Below are 19,696 nucleotides of genomic sequence, written 5' to 3'. Positions count from 1 at the left end.
CACACACACACACACACACACACACACACACTCACAAGTACCTGATTGACTGACTCTATTAGCCAATAATGTTATTGTCATGCTTTGTGTTAAAAATGTTTACCTTTACTTTACCAGGTAGGTTGACTGAGAACACATTCTAATTTACAGCAATGACCTGTGGAATAGTTACAGGGGAGTGGAGGGGGGATGAATGAGCCAATTGGAAGCTGGGGATGATAAGGTGACCATGATGGTATGAGGGCCAGATTGGGAATTTAGCCAGGACACCGTGGTTAACACCCCTACTCTTACGATAAGTGCCATGGGATCTTTTAGTGACCACAGAGAGTCAGGACACCCGTTTAACGTCCCATCCGAAAGACGGCACCATACACAGGGCAATGTCCACGATCACTGCCCCTGGGCATTGAGATTAAAAAATATAAAACATTCGGAAAGTATTCAGGCCCCTTGACTTTTTCCACATTTTGTTACATTATAGCCTTATTCTAAAATTGATTAAATTGTTTTTCCACCCTCATCAATCTACACACAATACCCCAAAATGACAAAGCAAAAACAGTTTTTTATAAATAATAACTGAAATATCACATTTACATAAGTATTTAGACCCTTTACTCAGTACTTTGTTGAAGCACCTTTGGCAGCGATTACAGCCTCAAGTCTTCTTGGGTATGACGCTACAAGCTTGGCACACCTGTATTTGGGGAGTTTCTCCCATTCTTCTCTGCAGATCCTCTCAAGCTCTGTCAGGTTTAATGGGGAGCGTCACTGCACAGCTTTATTCAGGTCTCTCCAGAGATGTTCGATCGGGTTCAAATCCGGGCTCTGGCTGGGCCACTGAAGGACATTCAGAGACTTGTCCCGAAGCCACTCCTGCGTTTTCTTTGCTGTGTGCTTAGGGTCGTTGTCCTGTTGGAAGGTGAATCTTTGCCCCAGTCTGAGGTCCTGAGCGCTCTGGAGCAGGTTTTCATCAAGGATCTCTCTGTACTTTGCTCCATTCATCTTTCCCTCAATCCTGACTCGTCTCCCAGTCCCTGCCGCTGAAAAACGTGACGCTTGGCATTCAGGCCAAAGATTTCAATCTTGGTTTCATCAGACCAGAGAATCTTGTTTCTCATGGTCTGAGAGTCTTTTAGGTGCCTTTTGGCTAACTCCAAGCGGGCTGTCATGTGCCTTTTACTGAAGAGTGGCTTCCGTCTGGCCACTCTACCATAAAGGCCTGATTGGTGGGGTGCTGCAGAGATGGTTGTCCTTCTGGAAGGTTCTCCCATCTCCACAGAGGAACTCTGGAGCTCTGTCAGAGTGACCATCGGGTTCTTGGTCACCTCCCTGACCAAGGCCCTTCTCCCCCGAATTCTCAGTTTGGCTGGGCAGCCATTTCTAAGAAGAGTCTTGGTGGTTCCAAACTTCTTCCATTTAAGAATGATGGAGGCTACTTTGTTCTTGGGGACCTTCAATGCTGCAGAAATGTTTTGGTACCCTTCCCCAGATCTGTGCCTCGACCCAATCCTGTCTCGGAGCTCTACGCACAATTCCTTCGACCTCATGGCTTGATTTTTGCTCTGACATGCATTGTCAACTGTGGGACCTTATATAGACAGGTGTGTGCCTTTCCAAATCATGTCCAATCAATTGAATTTACCACAGGTGTACTCCAATCAAGTTGTAGAAACATCTCAAGGATGATCAATGGAAACAGGATGCACCTGAGCTCAATTTCGAGTCTCATAGCAAAGGGTCTGAATACTTATGTAAATAAGGTATTGCTTTGTCATTATGGGGTATTGTGTGTAGATTGATGTGGAACATTTTTATTTAATCCATTTTAGAATAAGGCTGTAATGTACCAAAATGTGTCTGAATACTTTCCGAAGGCGCTGTATATCCATGTTATTTCAAGTTATCCCTTTGGAGCACATGCAAAAGCGATTTAGAGTTGTTGAACGGGAGTGACAAAATGTATTACAATTGAATTTGAATTAACTGAATGATGAGGATGAAGAAGAAGAGTGTGATTGAATTTAGAACAATAGTGTACTAATGGCTCTTCCTCTGTCCCGCGCGCACACTAAATAAAATACACTAGCATTAAAACACACACACTCTACTTTGTCGTTAGAAACTGTAGCTCGGCCGTAGCTTATCACTTACAGTTTACTGGTTTTTATTCTAAGACAAACGAAAATGGTCTGTTATATTCCATTATATTCTTAAAATATATGACTGAATATACACAAGTGATGTCTTTACGTAACAAAATCTGGAAAGGGAAGGGGTCTGAATACTTTCCGAATGCGCTGTATATATATATATATATATACAGTATGTCTATCTCCAATAAGCTACTCAGGAAGAAGAAGAAAAATATCCCATATTAATATACGTAGCCTTAGAAATAAGGTTTATGAAATCCATAACTTGCTAACATCAGATAACATTCATAAATTGGCCATTTCTGAGACTCACTTAGATAATTCCTTTGATGATACAGCAGTAGCAATACAGGGATATAAGATCTACAGAAAATACAGGAATGTCTATGGTGGAGGTGTTGTTCAGAGCCATATTCCTGTCAATCTTAGAGGATCTCATGTATAATGCTGTTGACGTGTTGTGGTTGCAGGTTCACCTGCCTCATCTAAAGCCTCATCTTTTGGTGTGCCGCTATAGGCCACCAAGTGTTAACAGTCAGTATCTGGATAATATGTGTGCAATGCTTGATAATGTGTGTGATGTTTAACAGAGAGGTCTATTTTCTGGGTGACCTGAATATACACCGGTTTTCATCAAGCTGTTTGCTGCTCACTGTAACCAGTGCCTGTAATCTGGTTCAGGTTATTAATCAACCTACCATGGTTTTACAAACAGTGCAGGAACTATATCATCCATTAGCATTGATCACACATTTGTACTAATGCTACAAAACTCTGCTCTAAAGCTGTACCCATTGGATGTCCTGACCATAATATAGTGGACAAAGGCTGGGCCTAAAATCGTGTAAATTATAAGAGATCACACAAAACGTTCTGTAATGATTACTATGTTGAAAATACAAAACATATTTGTTGGTCTGATGTGTATGTAATGAGGAGCATCCAGATGCTGCACTTGATGCATTTATGAAATTGCTTCTTCCAATTACTAATAAGCACCCATTAAGAAAATGACTGTAAAAAAAAAACTGCTAAACCCCAGTGGATTGATGAGGAATTGAAGAACTATCTGGTTAAGAGCGACGAAGGCAAAAGGAATGGCAAACATGCTGTAAATTGAGAAATCATGTCACTAAATTAAACAAAAAGAAGAAGAAACTGCACTATGAAACAAAGATAAATGACAAAGTATAATGGAAAAAAGCTTTGGAATACTTTAAATTAAATTATGGGCAGAAAGACTAATTCAACTCCATCGTTCACTTGAATCAGATGGCTCATTTTCCACAAAACCTTTTGATGTTGCCAATTACTTGAATTACGATTTAATTGGCAAAGTAAGCAAACTTAGGCATGAAATGCCAACAACAAACTGTGAGCCATAATTTTCAAGCAAAAAAAACCTAATAAAAAAAAAAAAAAAAAAAAACTAATAATTTCGAATTTTGTAAAGTTAGTGTGGGTGACATGGGGAAATTATTGTTGTCCATCAATAATGAGAAACTACCTGGTATTGACAACTTAGATGGAAAGATACTGAGGATGGCCCAATCAGCTTGCTGCTGACTCTTAGCAAACGTATGGGCAAAAATGGTTTTGACCAGATACAATGCTATTTCTCTGTAAACAAATTAACAACAGACTTTCAGCATGGTTATAGAGAGGGGCATTCAACATGTACTGCAATGACACAAATGACTGATGACTGGTTGAAAGAAATTGATAATACAAAGATTGTGGGAGCTGTACTGTTAGATTTCAGTGCAGCCTTTGATATTATTGACCATAACACAAAAAAAATGGTGTTATGGCTTTTCAACCTCTGTCATATCGTCGATTCAGAGCCATCTATCTAATAGAACACAGAGGGTTTTCTTTAATGGAAGCTTCTTTAATGTTAAGCATGTAAAGTGTGGTGTACCGCAGGGCAGCTCTCTTGGCCCTCTACTCTTTTCTATTTTTACCAATGACCTGCCACTGGCATTAAACAAAGCTTGTGTGTCCATGAATGCTGATGATTCAACCCTATACGCATCCGCACCCACTGCTAGTGAAATCACTGCAACACTAAACAGAGAGTTGCAGTCAGTTTTAGAATGGCTGGCCTGTAATAAACTAGTCTTTAACATCTCTAAAACTAAGAGCATTGTCTTTGGTACAAATCATTCCATAAGGTCTAGAGCTCAGCTGAATCTGGTAATGAATAATGTGGCTAGTGAGCAAGTTGAAGAGACTAAATTACTTAGTGCAAAGAAGCGACCTAGAAAATGGCAGCTACCCCAGAATAGAGCGACACATCTTGCTCTTCACTGTAATCAGGGGGCTAATATAAATACTATGCATGCCAGTCTCTCTTGGCTAAAAGTAGAGGAGAGACTGACTGCATCACTTTTATAAGAAACATGAATGTGTTGAAAATTCAAAATTGTTTGAATGGTCAATCAATCAATCTAATGTATTTATAAAGCCCTTTTTACATCAGCAGATGTCACAAAGTGCTATACAGAAACCCAGCCTAAAACCTCAAACAGCAAGCAATGCAGATGTAGAAGCACGGTGGCTAGGAAAAACTCCATAGAAAGGCAGAAACCTAGGAAGAAACCTAGAGAGGAACCAGGCTCTGAGGGGTGACCAGTCCCCTTCCGGCTGTGCCGGGTGGAGATTATAACAGTACGTGGCCATTAAGGCCAGATTTTTCTCCAAGATGTTCAAACGTTCATAGATGACCAGCAGGGTCAAATGATAATCACAGTGGTTGTAAAGGTTGCAACAGGTCAGTTCATCAGGAGTAAATGTCACTTGGCTTTTCATAGCCGGGCATTTAGAGGTTGAAATAGCAGGTGCGGTAGAGAGAGAGGGTTGAAAAACAGCAGGTCTGGGACAAGGTAGCACGTCCTGTGAACAGGTCAGGGTTCCATAGCCGCAGGCAAAAGAGTTGAAACTGGAGCAGCAGCATGACCAGGTGGACTGGGGACAGCCAGGAGTCATCAGGCCAGGTAGTCCTGAGGCATGGTCCTAGGGCTCAGGTCCTCCGGGAGGGGAGGGAGACAGGAAGAGAGAGAATTAGAGGGAGCATACTTCAATTCACACAGGACACCAGATAAGACAGGAGAATAACACCAGATATAACAGACTGACCCTAGCCCCTCGGCACATAGACTATTGCAGCATACAGTGAGGGAAAAAAGTATTTGATCCCCTGCTGATTTTGTACGTTTGCCCACTGACAAAGAAATGATCAGTCTATAATGTTTATGGTAGGTTTATTTGAACAGTGAGAGACAGAAAAACAACAACAAAATCCAGAAAACCGCATGTCAAAAATGTTATAAATTGATTTGCATTTTAATGAGGGAAATAAGTATTTGACCCCCTCTCAATCAGAAAGATTTCTGGCTCCCAGGTGTCTTTTATACAGGTAACGAGCTGAGATTAGGAGCACACTCTTAAAGGGAGTGCTCCTAATCTCAGTTTGTTACCTGTATAAAAGACACCTGTCCACAGAAGCAATCAATCAATCAGATTCCAAACTCATGGCCAAGACCAAAGAGCTCTCCAAGGATGTCAGGGACAAGATTGTAGACCTATACAAGGCTGGAATGGGCTACAAGACCATCGCCAAGCAGCTTGGTGAGAAGGTGACAACAGTTGGTGCAATTATTCGCAAATGGAAGAAACACAAAATAACTGTCAATCTCCCTCGGCCTGGGGCTCCATACAAGATCTCACCTCGTGGAGTTGCAATGATCATGAGAACGGTGAGGAATCAGCCCAGAACTGCACGGGAGGATCTTGTCAATGATCTCAAGGCAGCTGGGACCATAGTCACCAAGAAAACAATTGGTAACACACTACGCCGTGAAGGACTGAAATCCTGCTGCGCCCGCAAGGTCCCCCTGCTCAAGAAAGCACATATACAAGGCCATCTGAATGATTCAGAGGTGAACTGGGTGAAAGTGTTGTGGTCAGATGAGACCAAAATCGAGCTCTTTGGCATCAACTCAACTCGCCGTGTTTGGAGGAGGAGGAATGCAGCGTATGACCCCAAGAACACCATCCCCACCGTCAAACATGGAGGTGGAAACATTATGCTTTGGGGGTGTTTTTCTACTAAGGGGGCAGGACAACTTCACCGCATCAAAGGGACAATGGACGGGGCCATGTACCGTCAAATCTTGGGTGAGAACCTCCTTCCCTCAGCCAGGGCATTGAAAATGGGTCGTGGATGGGTATTCCAGCATGACAATTACCCAAAACACACGGCCAAGGCAACAAAGGAGTGGCTCAAGAAGAAGCACATTAAGGTCCTGGAGTGCCCTAGCCAGTCTCCAGACCTTAATCCCATAGAAAATCTGTGGAGGGAGCTGAAGGTTCGAGTTGCCAAACGTCAGCCTCGAAACCTTAATGACTTGGAGAAGATCTGCAAAGAGGAGTGGAACAAAATCCCTCCTGAGATGTGTGCAAACCTGGTGGCCAACTACAAGAAACGTCTGACCTCTGTGATTGCCAACAAAGGTTTTGCCACCAAATACTAAGTCATGTTTTGCAGAGGGGTCAAATACTTATTTCCCTCATTAAAATGCAAATCAATTTATAACATTCTTGACATGCGTTTTTCTGGATTTTTTTGTTGTTATTCTGTCGCTCACTGTTCAAATAAACCTACCATTAAAATTATAGACTGATCATGTCTTTGTCAGTGGGCAAACATACAAAATCAGCAGGGGATCAAATACTTTTTTCCCTCACTATAGATACTGTCAACTTACACACAGCACTGACACACAGCACTGACCCCACCAGCCATGCCACCAGGGGTCTTTTCACAGTCCCCAAATCCAGAACAAATTCAAGAAAGCGTACAGTATTATATAGAGCCATGATTGCATGAAACTCCCTTCCATCTCAGATTGTTCAAATGAACAGCAAACCTGGTTTCAAAAAACACAAAGCAACACCTCAAGACACAACGCCTCTCCCCTATTTCACCTAGATATTTTGTGTGTATGTATTGATATGTAAGCTATGTGTGACGTTTTTAAATGTATGTTCTGTCCTTGAGCTGTTCTTGTCTATTAATGTTTTATTATGTTTTTTTTTACACTTCCACAGGAAGAGTAGCTGCTGCTTTCGCAACAGCTAATGGGGATCCTGATAAAATACCAAACAATTGTTATTATGTCTCCAGAGAAATAGGTGGCTGTTCTTGATTTGGAGGGGTGGTGGCATTAAATCCTTCAAATGTTTCATGACTTTGTCAATCAGCTTGTTATTAAAAAATCGTAATTATTGTTTAGTGTTTCTGTATCAATATGGACTTTGTAAAAATCTACAAATTCGGTTTGGAAGCTGGCCTAGCGATTTGCACTCAGGCATGTCTAAAAGCTGTATAGATAAAATGTTCAACTGTATGATTCAAGTGTTCTATTTAATTATGTGGTATATAGATAAGCTCTCCTTCCCTCCAGACTCCCTGCAGCTCTCTCTCTCTGTCTCTGAAGAGGAGGTTCCCCCTGAGCAGCAGCACTGTGAGCAGGAGTGGAGCCCCAGTCTGGGGCAGGAGGACCCAGAGCCCACACAGATTAAAGAGGAACAGGAGGAACTCAGGACCAGTCAGGAGGAAGAGCAGATTCAAGAGCTGGGGCCTGATATCACAGAGTTCAATTTCACTCCTTCCTGTGTGAAAAGTGAATGTGATCAGGAAAACCCACTTCAGTCCTTGACTCTTCCCCATTGGATCCTAGTTTAACATTGGATCCGAACCCCCCCCATTGGGGGAACCGTGCACCTGCTCCTTTTGTGGCAAGACCTTCAAACATCTGTCCATGTACATGAGGATTCACATAGGAGAGAAACAATTTAGCTGTGGTGACCGTGGGAAAAGCTTCAATCCCAAGTAACACCTAACCAGACATTATATGCATTCACAGAGGAGAGAAGCCATTTAGCTGTGATGACTGTGGGAAAAGCTTGAATCACACGAAGCACCTAAATGAACACAGTCAGACTCACACAGGAGAGAAACAACATGGCTGCTCAGTCTGTGGTAAAAGATTCACTCAGAAGACTCATCTGCTGAAGCATATGGATAATATCCACAAAGAGAGGAAAGAAGAAAGAACATCTTCAGTCAGGAAATGGGAATAACAAGGCAGGATGTGGACAACACTCTTAGGAAAGGAGAGCAACTCCAGACCATTCATACTGTGGGTCTCAGATAAATATATACTGTACCATGGACTTAATGTTTTAAAACATTGTATGTAAATAAAGTTTGATTTGATTTGAATGATGAGGTAATGATCAAACAGTACAGAGTATTGTAGGAAATTCACAGGTCTGCTGTTCAAAGTCTGTTTAATTTTTCCCTTCATTAGAAACAGGAATATCTGATCATTTGATTTTGGTCAGGTTGATGTAATTGATACATTAAATGAAAAACAATTCCAGAAAAGTTATCCTTGCATTTGTCCAAGAGTATTTCTCATAAATTCTGACCTAATGCTGCTCATTCATGTTGATTTAATCTTGTATGGAGTAATGATAAACAGTTGACTCCTGATGAATAATTGATTCCCCCAGATCATCCTATAGTAATGATAACCACTGTTTATCTACATGTAGTCATCGTTTTCCTTTACTACTGGTCTGTAGGCTGCCTTGCACAGTAAACTCCCATCCAGCTGGCGGCGCTGTTGGGGTTCGTCACCAACTACTAGAACAAAGGATGTCCTTAGATTCCTTCACTAGAACACGGAAGTAGGATTGGTAACGAGTTATTTTTGTGTGGCTTAAAGAAAGACATACTGACTAAGTTAAATAGGCTACTCTGCTCTCATTTTACTGAAAATGTCTAAACAACAGTTGTTGCGTGTGTTTTTAAATGAGCGTTTAACGGCGGCTGCTGTGGAGATTTTCGGGGCAGTTGAGAAAACGGTAGTGGAGTACCAGGAGGAGAATGATCAGCTACGGAGAATGCTGCGTTTGACTCCGGAGATACAACTATGTAGAATAGGTTCGTAGGTAGATAATGATAGCTAGCTATAGTTCCACTTTATTGATGAACTGTTAACTGATCACCACATCATCCATTTTTAAGAAGTTGTTTTTAAACTTACCGTGTATGGATAAAACATTGTCCTAAAAACAGGAAGTGATTTTAATTTATAATTCAAAAATGAATAAACTTTAAAGTAAATAACTTCTCTCCAATTACTGAGAAGTAATTGAAAAAGGATTCTAGTTTTTAATTATTGAATTGGAATGATAGTTTACCTAGTCTTGAAATTCAAATTGACCCCCACCCTAAAGCCAGTGTAGAGCAAACAGGGAATTGGTTCCAATCGTTTTATCCACCATTGTTTTTTTTTTGGGGGGGGGGGGGGGATTTGAGAAAAACCTTAGAAATAAGGACTGTGTCTCGTGTAGGCTTACACTGGCATGACGTTTTGATAACCTTGTAATTCTCTATCAGACAAGGTGACTTTTAGCAATATATTCGGCAGTGGCGGTCAGTTCTGTTTAATGAGCACGGCCTTATTTCTATTACAGCATATTGAATGACTTATTCAAATTCCATTCACCCAGCTCAATGTAACATTGATAGGTTTAGGCTACTACATGATACTCACATTTTCCATATAACCATCATGAGGTTGCTACAAACTAACTTATGAATGAAAGTTTAAAACAATGATGCAGATGTTGAGAAATATTTTAGTAATCAAGGTGACAGACAGCGACACATTTAATACCGCCTTGCACACTCTTGCCTGCATCTAGCGGATCTAGGGTGTAATCATTAGTCCAACAGTTACAAACAAGAGTTTCTATTGGGTAAATTCAGGTATGTTTTATCCCCGTTTTGTTCCGTTTGCTTCCGTTTAAGAAACATTTTCCAACAGAATCGGCGGAATGAATACACCCCTGATCACACATAAACACAGTTCACTTTCATAGCATCCACATACAAACAGTATAATCACTTTTATCGTTGTAGCTACAATACCTTCTTTGAATATTGTAGCTATAATTCCTTCTCACATTTACATGCTCTCCTCCTCTCACCTTTTCCCTTCAATGCACAACACATCAGCTGTCTGTGACAAGGCGAAACAATCTTTACAAGCCAAACCTTCATATCATAACCACTAACCGTCATAGTCAGCATAGCTACTAGAACTAACACGTTAGTAAACCCTCTACAATCATGCAGTACAGTGTAGTCAGCAAGCAGTTGACCAGTTATGCCGGTGGGCCCCGGTGGCAATCAATTAATAAAACGTAAAGCTTACCTTGACTTGGAAGAGTTCCAGTGTTGGATAGCCATAGCCAGCTAGCTAACATAGAATTCCTCTCTGTTTGTGCTGGGTGTTTGAGTAGGCTAAACTAGCTAGCTGCGTTCGCTAGCTAAGAAAGTGGAAGTGAAATATATACGAAATATAGCTAGCTCTCTCTCTAGCTTCTCCTTCATTTTTCTCCTTCATTTTTGAAGAAATTAATTCGTTCAAAAGTGTTCAACTATTGTCTTTCTCTCTTTGAGTCAACTACTCACCACATTTTATGCACTGCAGTGCTAGCTAGCTGCAGTTTATGCTTTCAGTACTAGATTAATTATCCGATCCTATGATTGTGTGGACAACATGTCAGTTCATGCTGCAAGAGCTCTGATAGGTTGGAGGACGTTGTCCGGAAGTTTTCATAATTACTGTGTAAGTCTATTGAAGAGGGTGAGAACCATAAACCTCCTAGGTTTTGTATTGAAGTCAATGTACCCAGAGGAGGACGGAAACTAGCTGTCCTCCGGCTACACCATGGTGCTACCCTACATAGTGCTGCTGAGGCTACTGTAGGCCTTCATTGCAAAACTGTGTGTTTTAATCGATTATTTGGTGATGTGAGTATATTCAGTATAGTTTTATCTAAAAAGGTTAACTTTTTTAATGTTTCACAATTTTTATCTTTATGAAATTCACTGAGGAGGATAGTCTTCCCCTTGCTCTGAGGAGCCTCCGCTGATATTCAGCTCTATTTACTCTCTATTTATATTGATAAAAGTCACCTTGTCCTAGAGAGATTTACACAGTTATCAAAACGTCACGCCAGGGTAAGCCTACATGAAACACAGTCCTTGTTTTAAGTCATTGTAAAATCCCCTATGGGAAAAATGAATGGTGGAAAAACGTTTAGAACCATTTCCCTGTTTGACCGTTAGGTTTTATGGGTATTATGACTCATAATGTGGTAATTTGGTATTTTATTAGGATTCCCATTAGCTGTTGCAAAAGCGCAGCTACACTTCCTGGGGTCAACACAAAACATGAAACATGACATAATACAGAACATTAATAGACAAGAACAGCTCAAGGACAGAACTACATCAAACATTTTTTTAAGGCACACGTAACCTACATATCAATACATACACACAACATATCTAAGTCAAATAGGGGAGAGGCGTTGTGCCGTGAGGTGTTGCTTTATCAGTTTTATTTAAACCAGGTTTGCTGTTTATTTGAGCTGTATGAGATGGAACAGAGTTCCATGCAACAATGGCTCTATATAATACTGGACGCTTTCTAGAATTAGTTCTGGATTTGGGGACTGTGGTAACCTCTGCTCCTCCTCTCCTTCCCTCCAGACTCCCTGCAGCTCTCTGTCTCTGAAGAGGAGGTTCCCCCTGAGCAGCAGCACTGTGAGCAGGAGTGGAGCCCCAGTCTGGGGCAGGAGGACCCAGAGCCCACACAGATTAAAGAGGAACAGGAGGAACTCAGGACCAGTCAGGAGAAAGAGCAGCTTCAAGGGCTGGAGGCTGATATCATAGAGTTCATATTCACTCCTCCCTGTGTGAAAAGTGAATGTGATCAGGAGGACCCACTTCAAGAAGCCATACTAGCTGAATACCCAACTCTCAGTCCACTGAAAATCTCTAAACTACAGTCGTTTCGAGAGTTTTTAAATGAGCGTTTAACAGCGTTTGCTGCTGTGGAGATTTCTGGGGCATTTGCGAAAACAGTAGCGGAGTACCAGGAGGAGAATGATCGACTACGGAGACTGCTGCGGATCTCACCGGAGATACAACTATGTAAAATAGGTTTGTATGTAGATCTTCTGATAGCTTCATACAGTTCTACTCAATTAAGATGGTTTTATTTACTTTTACTGTACATGGATAAAATCGTGTCTGTGTCACGAAAACCAGGAAGTTATTTGAATGTATGAAAATAGGTTCTAGAATTTACTGACTTAAGAAAGGAAAAAAAGAAACAGATTCAAATGTCTTTATTGGCTTTCGATCATTCAACCTTCATCAGAGCAAATCTCTACAAACAGTGGGACAGATAAGGCCACTAACGCTGCGTTTATTCAGACCAATTCTGATAGTTTTTTTCCCACTAATTGGTCTTTTGACTAATCACATCAGATCATTTTCTGTGCTGATCTGATTGGTCAAATGACCAATTAATGGGGAAAAGATCAGACTTGGGCAGCCTTAGCGAGCCAGAGATAATTACAGACACCTGTCGTAATCTAAAGTAACCCAAAGGGCCACTAGATGTCATATCAGATAGAACAGTACATATAGATGTAATTCTACTAGAACAAGACACATGTACAAATAAAAAATGAGGTGTTTGTACATTTGAAGTCGGAAGTTTACATACACCTTAGCCAAATACATTTAAACTTAGTTTTTCACAATTCCTGACATTTAATCCTAGTAAAAATTCCCTGTTTTAGGTCAGTTAGGATCACCACTTTATTTTAAGAATGTGAAATGTCAGAATAATAGTTGAGAGAATTATTTATTTCAGCTTTTATTTCTTTCATCACATTCCCAGTGGGTCAGAAGTTTACGTACAATCAATTAGTATTTGGTAGCATTGCGTTTAAATGGTTTAACTTGGGTGAAACGTTTCGTGTAGCCTTCCACAAGCTTCCCACAATAAGTTGGGTGAATTTTGGCCCATTCCTCCTGACAGAGCTGGTGTAACGAGTCAGGTTTGTAGGCCTCCTTGCTCGCACACGCCTTTTCAGTTCTGCCCACAAATGTTCTATAGGATTGAGGTCAGGGCTTTGTGATGGCCACTCCAATACCTTGACTTTGTTGTCCTTAAGCTTTGTCCCCATGTGCAGTTGCAAACCGTAGTCTGGCTTTTTTTATGGCGGTTTTGGAGCAGTGGCTTCTTCCTTGCTGAGCGGCCTTTCAGGTTATGTCGATATAGGACTCGTTTTACTGTGGATATAGATACTTTTGTACCTGTTTCCTCCAGCATCTTCACAAGGTCCATTGCTCTTGTTCTGGGATTGATTTGCACTTTTCGCACCAAAGTACGTTCATCTCTAGGAGACAGAAAGCATCTCCTTCCTGAGCGGTATGACGGCTGCGTGGTCCCATGGTGTTTATACTTGCGTACTATTGATTGTACAGATGAACGTGGTACCTTCAGGCGTTTGGAAATTGCTCCCAAGGATGAACCAGACTTGTGGAGGTCAACACATTTTTTTTCGGAGGTTTTTGCTGATTTCTTTTGATTTTCCCCATGATGTCAAGCAATGAGGCACTGAGTTTGAAGGTAGGCCTTGAAATACATCCACAGGTACACCTCCAATTGACTCATATTATGTCAATTAGCCTATCAGAAGCTTCTAAAGCCATGACATCATTTTCTGGAATTTTCCAAGCTGTTTAAAGGCACAGTCAACTTAGTGTATGTAAACTTCTGACCCACTGGAATTGTGAATGATAAGTGAAATAATCTGTCTGTTAACAATTGTTGGGAAAATTACTTGTGTCATGCACAAAGTAGATGTCCTAACCGACTTGCCAAAAGTATAGTTTGTTAACAAGAAATGTGTGGAGTGGTTGAAAAACGAGTTTTAATGACTCCAACCTAAGTGTATGTAAACTTCCGACTTCAACTATATAAGGAACCTATACTCTCCAACAGAGAGCAATACAAACTATCAGACTAAAATGAAAGGTCAACACATATATAACACTACAGTGCATTCGGAAAGTATTCAGACCGCTTGACTTATTCCACATTTTGTTACGTTACAGCCTTATTCTAAAATTGATTAAATCGTTTTTTTCCTCATCAATCTACACACAATACCCCATAATGACAAAGGAAAACCCGTTTAGATATTTTTGCAAAGTTATGAAAAACTGAAATAATTTTTCAGACGCTACAAGCTTGGCACACCTGTATTTGGGGAGTTTCTCCCATTCTTCTCTGCAGATCCTCTCAAGCTCTGTCAGGTTGGGTGGGGAGCTTCGCTGCACAGCTATTTTCAGGTTTCTCCAGAGATGTTACATCGGGTTCATGTCCGGCCTCTGGCTGGGCCACTCAAGGACATTCAGAGACTTGTCCCGAAGCCACTCCTGCGTTGTCTTTGCTGTGTGCTTAGGGTCGTTGTCCTGTTGGAAGGTGAAGCTTCGCTACAGTCTGAGGTCATGGAGCAGGTTTTCATCAAGGATCTCTCTATACTTCAAGTAAAATTGAATTGGTCAAATACACATATTTAGCTAATGTTATTGCGGGTGTAGCGAAATGCTTGTGTTCCTTGGTCCAACAGTGCAGTAGTATCTAACAATTCACAACAATACACAAATCTAAAAAGTAAAAGAATGGAATTAAGAAATATATAAATATTAGGATGAGCAATGTCGGAGTGGCATTGACTAAAATACAGTAGAATATAATACAGTATTTACAGTTGAAGTCGGAAGTTTACATACACTCAGGTCGGTTAGGACATCTACTTTGTGCATGACACGTAATTTTCCCAACAATTGTTTACAGACAGATTATTTCACTTATAATTCACTGTATCACAATTCCAGTGGGTCAGAAGTTTACATACACTAAGTTGACTGTGCCTTTAAACAGCTTGGAAAATTCCAGAAAATTATGTCATGGCTTTAGAAGCTTCTGATAGGCTAATTGATATCATTTGAGTCAATTGAAGGTGTACCTGTGGATGTATTTCAAGGCCTACCTTCAAACTCAGTGCCTCTTTGCTTGACATCATGGGAAAATCAACAGTAGACCTCCACAAGTCTGGTTCATCCTTGGGAGCAATTTCCAAACGCCTGAAGGTACCACGTTCATCTGTACAAACAATAGTACGCAAGTATAAACACCATGGGACCACGCAGCCGTCATACCGCTCAGGAAGGAGACGTGTTCTGTCTCCTAGAGATTAACGTACTTTGGTGCGAAAAGTGCAAATCAATCCCAGAACAACAGCAAAGGACCTTGTGAAAATGTTGGAGGAAACGGGTACTAAAGTATCTATATCCACAGTAAAATGAGTCCTATATCGACATAACCTGAAAGGCCGCTCATCAAGGAAGAAGCCACTGCTCCAAAACCGCCATAAAAAAGCCAGACTACGGTTTGCAACTGCCCATTTGGACAAAGATCGTACTTTTAGGAGAAATGTCCTCTGGTCTGATAAAACAAAAAGAGAACTGTTTGGCCATAATGACCATCGTTATGTTTGGAGGAAAAAGGGGGACGCTTGCAAGCCGAAGAACACCATCCCAACCGTGAAGCACGGGGGTGGCAGCATCATGTTGCGGGGGTGCTTTGCTGCAGGAGGGACTGGTGCACTTTACAAAATAGATGGCATCATGAGGAAGGAAAGTTTTGTGGATATATTGAAGCAACATCTCAAGACATCAGTCAGGATGTTAAAGCTTCGCAAATGGGTCTTCCAAATGGACAATGACCCCAAGCATACTTCCAAAGTTGTAGCTAAGGACAACAAAGTCAAGGTATTGGAGTGGCCATCACAAAGCCCTGACCTCAATCCTATAGAACATTTGTGGGCAGAACTGAAAAACCGTGTGCGAGCAAGGAGGCCTACAAACCTGACTCAGTTACACCAGCTCTGTCAGGAGGAATGGGCCCAACTTATTGTAAGAAGCTTGTGGAAGGCTACCCAAAACGTTTGACACAAGTTAAACAATTTAAAGGCAATGCTACCAAATACTAATTGAGTGTATGTAAGCTTCTGACCCACTGGGAATGTGATGAAAGAAATAAAAGCTGTAATAAATCATTCTCTCTACTATTATTCTGACATTTCACATTCTTAAAATAAAGTGGTGATCCTAACTGACCTAAGACAAGGAATTCTTACTAGGATTAAAAATCAGGAATGGTGAAAAACTGAGTTTAAATGTATTTGGCTAAGGTGTATGTAAACTTCCGACTTCAACTGTACATATGAGATGAGTAAAGCAGTATGTAAACATTATTAAAGTGACAAGTGTTCCATTATTAAAGTGGCCAGTGATTCCATGTCTATGTATATAGGGCAGCAGCCTCTAAGGTGAAGGGTTGAGTAACCGGGTGGTAGCCGGCTAGTGGTGGCTATTTAACAGTCTGATGGCCTTGAGATAGAAGCTGTTTTTCAGTCTCTCGGTCCCAGCTTTGATGCACCTGTACTGACCTCGCCTTCCGGATGATAGCGGGGTGAACAGGCCATGGCTCTTCCATGGCCTGCATACTCACCAGACATGTCACCCATTGAGCATGTTTGGGATGCTCTGGATCGGCGTGTACGACAGCTTGTTCTAGTTCCAGCCAATATACAGCAACTTCACACAGCCATTGAAGAGTGGGAAAACGTTCCACAGGCCACAATCAACAGCCTGATCAACTATGCAAAGGATATGTGTCGCGCTTCTTGAGGCAAATGGTGGTCACACCAGATACTGACTGGTTTTCTGATCCACGACCCTACTTTTATTTTTTTTGGAAGGTATCTGTGACCAACAGATGGATATCTGTATTCCCAGTCATGTGAAAGATTAGGGCCTAATTTATTTATTTAAATTAACTGATTTCCATATATGAACTTAAACTCAGTAAAATCTTTGAAATTGTTGCATGTTGTGTTTATATTTTTGTTCAGTTTAGATAAAATAAATGACAATAGGAATTTACAACATGACCCTAAATTACATATCCTATATGACATATAAATCCTCAATCAGTCCTAACGGCTGTAGGCAGCAGAGTCGGAACTCTGAGGTTTTATATAGCTAGGTAACCTCTGGATCAAGGCTGTATAGCTAGGTAACCTCTGGATCAAGGCTGTATAGCTAGATAACCTCTGGATCAAGGCTGTATAGCTAGGTAACCTCTGTATCAAGGCTGTATAGCTAGGTAACCTGGATCAAGGCTGTATAGCTAGGGAACCTCTGGATCAAGGCTGTATAGCTAGGTCACCTCTGGATCAAGGCTGTATAGCTAGGTCACCTCTGGATCAAGGCTGTATAGCTAGGTCACCTCTGGATCAAGGCTGTATAACTAGGTCACCTCTGGATCAAGGCTGTATAGCTAGGTAACCCCTGTATCAAGGCTGTATAGCTAGGTAACCTCTGGATCAAGGCTGTATAGCTAGGTAACCTCTGGATCAAGGCTGTATAGCTAGGTAACCTCTGCTCCTCCTCTCCTTCCCTCCAGACTCCCTGCAGCTCTCTCTCTCTGTCTCTGAAGAGGAGGTTCCCCCTGAGCAGCAGCACTGTGAGCAGGAGTGGAGCCCCAGTCTGGGGCAGGAGGACCCAGAGCCCACACAGATTAAAGAGGAACAGGAGGAACTCAGGACCAGTCAGGAGGAAGAGCAGCTTCAAGGGCTGGATGCTGATATCATAGGGTTCATATTTACTCCTCCCTGTGTGAAAAGTGAATGTGATCAGGAGGACCCACTTTGGTCCTTGACTCTTCCCCAAACCCAGACTGTGGAGAACAGAGAGAGTGACTCTAAACCAGTGGATCTCAAACCTTTTGGCACTCTGACCCACCTAAAGGGTCTGGACATTCCCTGTGACCCTCCAGATAATCAGAACAATGCCTCCAGCCACAGCTCAGCCGTAAGCAGAGACCCAGTAGAATTTGACAGCAGTCCACCATTGGATCCCAGCCCACTATTGGAGAAACACTGTTCCAAACCCAGCACCACATCTAGAAAAACTCACAACTGCCGTGACTGTGGTGAAACGTTTGCTCTGAAAGCTGACCTGCAGAGGCATGTGACTCTCACCAAGAAGAGACTCAGGAAATGCCGCTACTGCAAAAAACTCTACAACTCCACCTGTAAACTGAAGACTCATGTCAGACTCTGTCATGGTGGAAAACCCTGCACCTGCTCGGTTTGTGGCAAGACCTTCAAACAAAAAGGTCATCTGTCCAGGCATATGAGAATTCACACAGGAGAGAAACCATTTAGCTGTGGTGACTGTGGGAAAAGCTTCCGTCTGAAGGGGCATCTAACCAGGCACAAACTGATTCACACAGGGGAAAATCCATTTAGCTGTGGTGACTGTGGGAAAAGATTCAGTCTCAAACAGCACCTAACCAGACACAAACTGATTCACACAGGAGAGAAACCTTTTAGCTGTGGTGACTGTGGGAAAAGCTTCAATCTCAAGAAGACACTAACTGAACATATACGGACTCACACAGGAGAGAAACCTTTTAGCTGTGGTGACTGTGGAAAAAGCTTCAGTGTCAAGAAGACACTAATTGAACATATACGGACTCACACAGGAGAGAAACCGTATAGCTGTGGTGACTGTGGGAAAAGCTTCAGTGTCAAGAGGAACCTAACCAAGCACAAACTGACTCACACAGGAGAGAAACAACATGGCTGCTCAGTCTGTGGTAAAAGATTCATTCAGAAGACTAATCTGTTGAGGCATGTCAAAAACAACCACAAAGAAAGAGAAGATGAAGGAACAAAGAAAGAAAATTAGGACAGAGAGACTAAGAGTATTGAGATACACCCAGAGAGTGGACTAAGAGTATTGAGATACACCCAAGATCACCTGTGGACTCTAACTGGTCCTCCTTATCCTGCTCAGTCCAATGTCACACCAATTATCTAATGTATCTATGTCCCTGTTGTTACTTTGTTCATGAAAGGGGCAATCTGCAGTTCAGACAACAACAAAGCAGCCATCCCGACACTGTTTTTGGTGAACATCGGAGGGATGGGGTTGGAGAATTGTAAATACTCAAATTCATAGATAGATTTAATTTAATTTAATCTAATTTGCCTGTTGCTACTTTGTTCATTAAAGGGACAATCAGAGGTGTATTAAACTACAATGCATGATTTAGCAAGTTAGCTAGTTAACTTCCTTAAATATTCTGAAATAGCTTTATTTTGAGAAAGATGAGCACCAAATGGGCATGGTCTAATTGGCTCAACAATCAAAAAAAACATATGTAAGTGTAGATTTCTTAAATGAACCAATAGTTATTTCTGGTTGCTTATCAAAGTTATCTGGCTCATTGACCCTGCTTTGTAGTGTACCCCTCTGCAGTTAAAACAAGAACAAAGTGGGAAACCTGCCACTGTTTTGGTAAACAACTGAGGGGTGGGGTTGGAGAAATGTAAACTCTCATATTCAGACAGATCTTTGGATGCCAGGACTGATCACCCATATAATAGTTTTAACCATGTTATGAGGCTATATACAGTGTTTGTTAGCAATTTACATTGTTTACAAACAA

At 41.4% G+C, this 19,696-nt stretch overlaps 1 protein-coding gene across 1 annotated transcript; it reads left to right on the top strand.

Annotated features, from left to right (window-relative positions):
* Nucleotides 1–8,904: 8,904 nt before the first annotated feature.
* Nucleotides 8,905–19,362, top strand: LOC311113238 (uncharacterized protein). The gene is made up of 3 exons (XM_084156444.1): nucleotides 8,905–9,174; nucleotides 11,800–12,252; nucleotides 17,645–19,362. The coding sequence occupies exons 1-3, from the start codon at nucleotides 9,009–9,011 to the stop codon at nucleotides 18,931–18,933; spliced, it is 1,908 nt and encodes a 635-aa protein (XP_084012570.1). The 5' UTR covers nucleotides 8,905–9,008; the 3' UTR covers nucleotides 18,934–19,362.
* Nucleotides 19,363–19,696: the final 334 nt, after the last annotated feature.

This window comes from Coregonus lavaretus (genome assembly GCF_964263955.1).
Source record: "Coregonus lavaretus genome assembly, chromosome: 39".
Lineage (NCBI taxonomy): Eukaryota > Metazoa > Chordata > Actinopteri > Salmoniformes > Salmonidae > Coregonus > Coregonus lavaretus.
The sequence above is the reverse complement of the archived record's forward strand: the minus strand, read 5'-3'. Positions and strand labels throughout refer to the sequence as shown.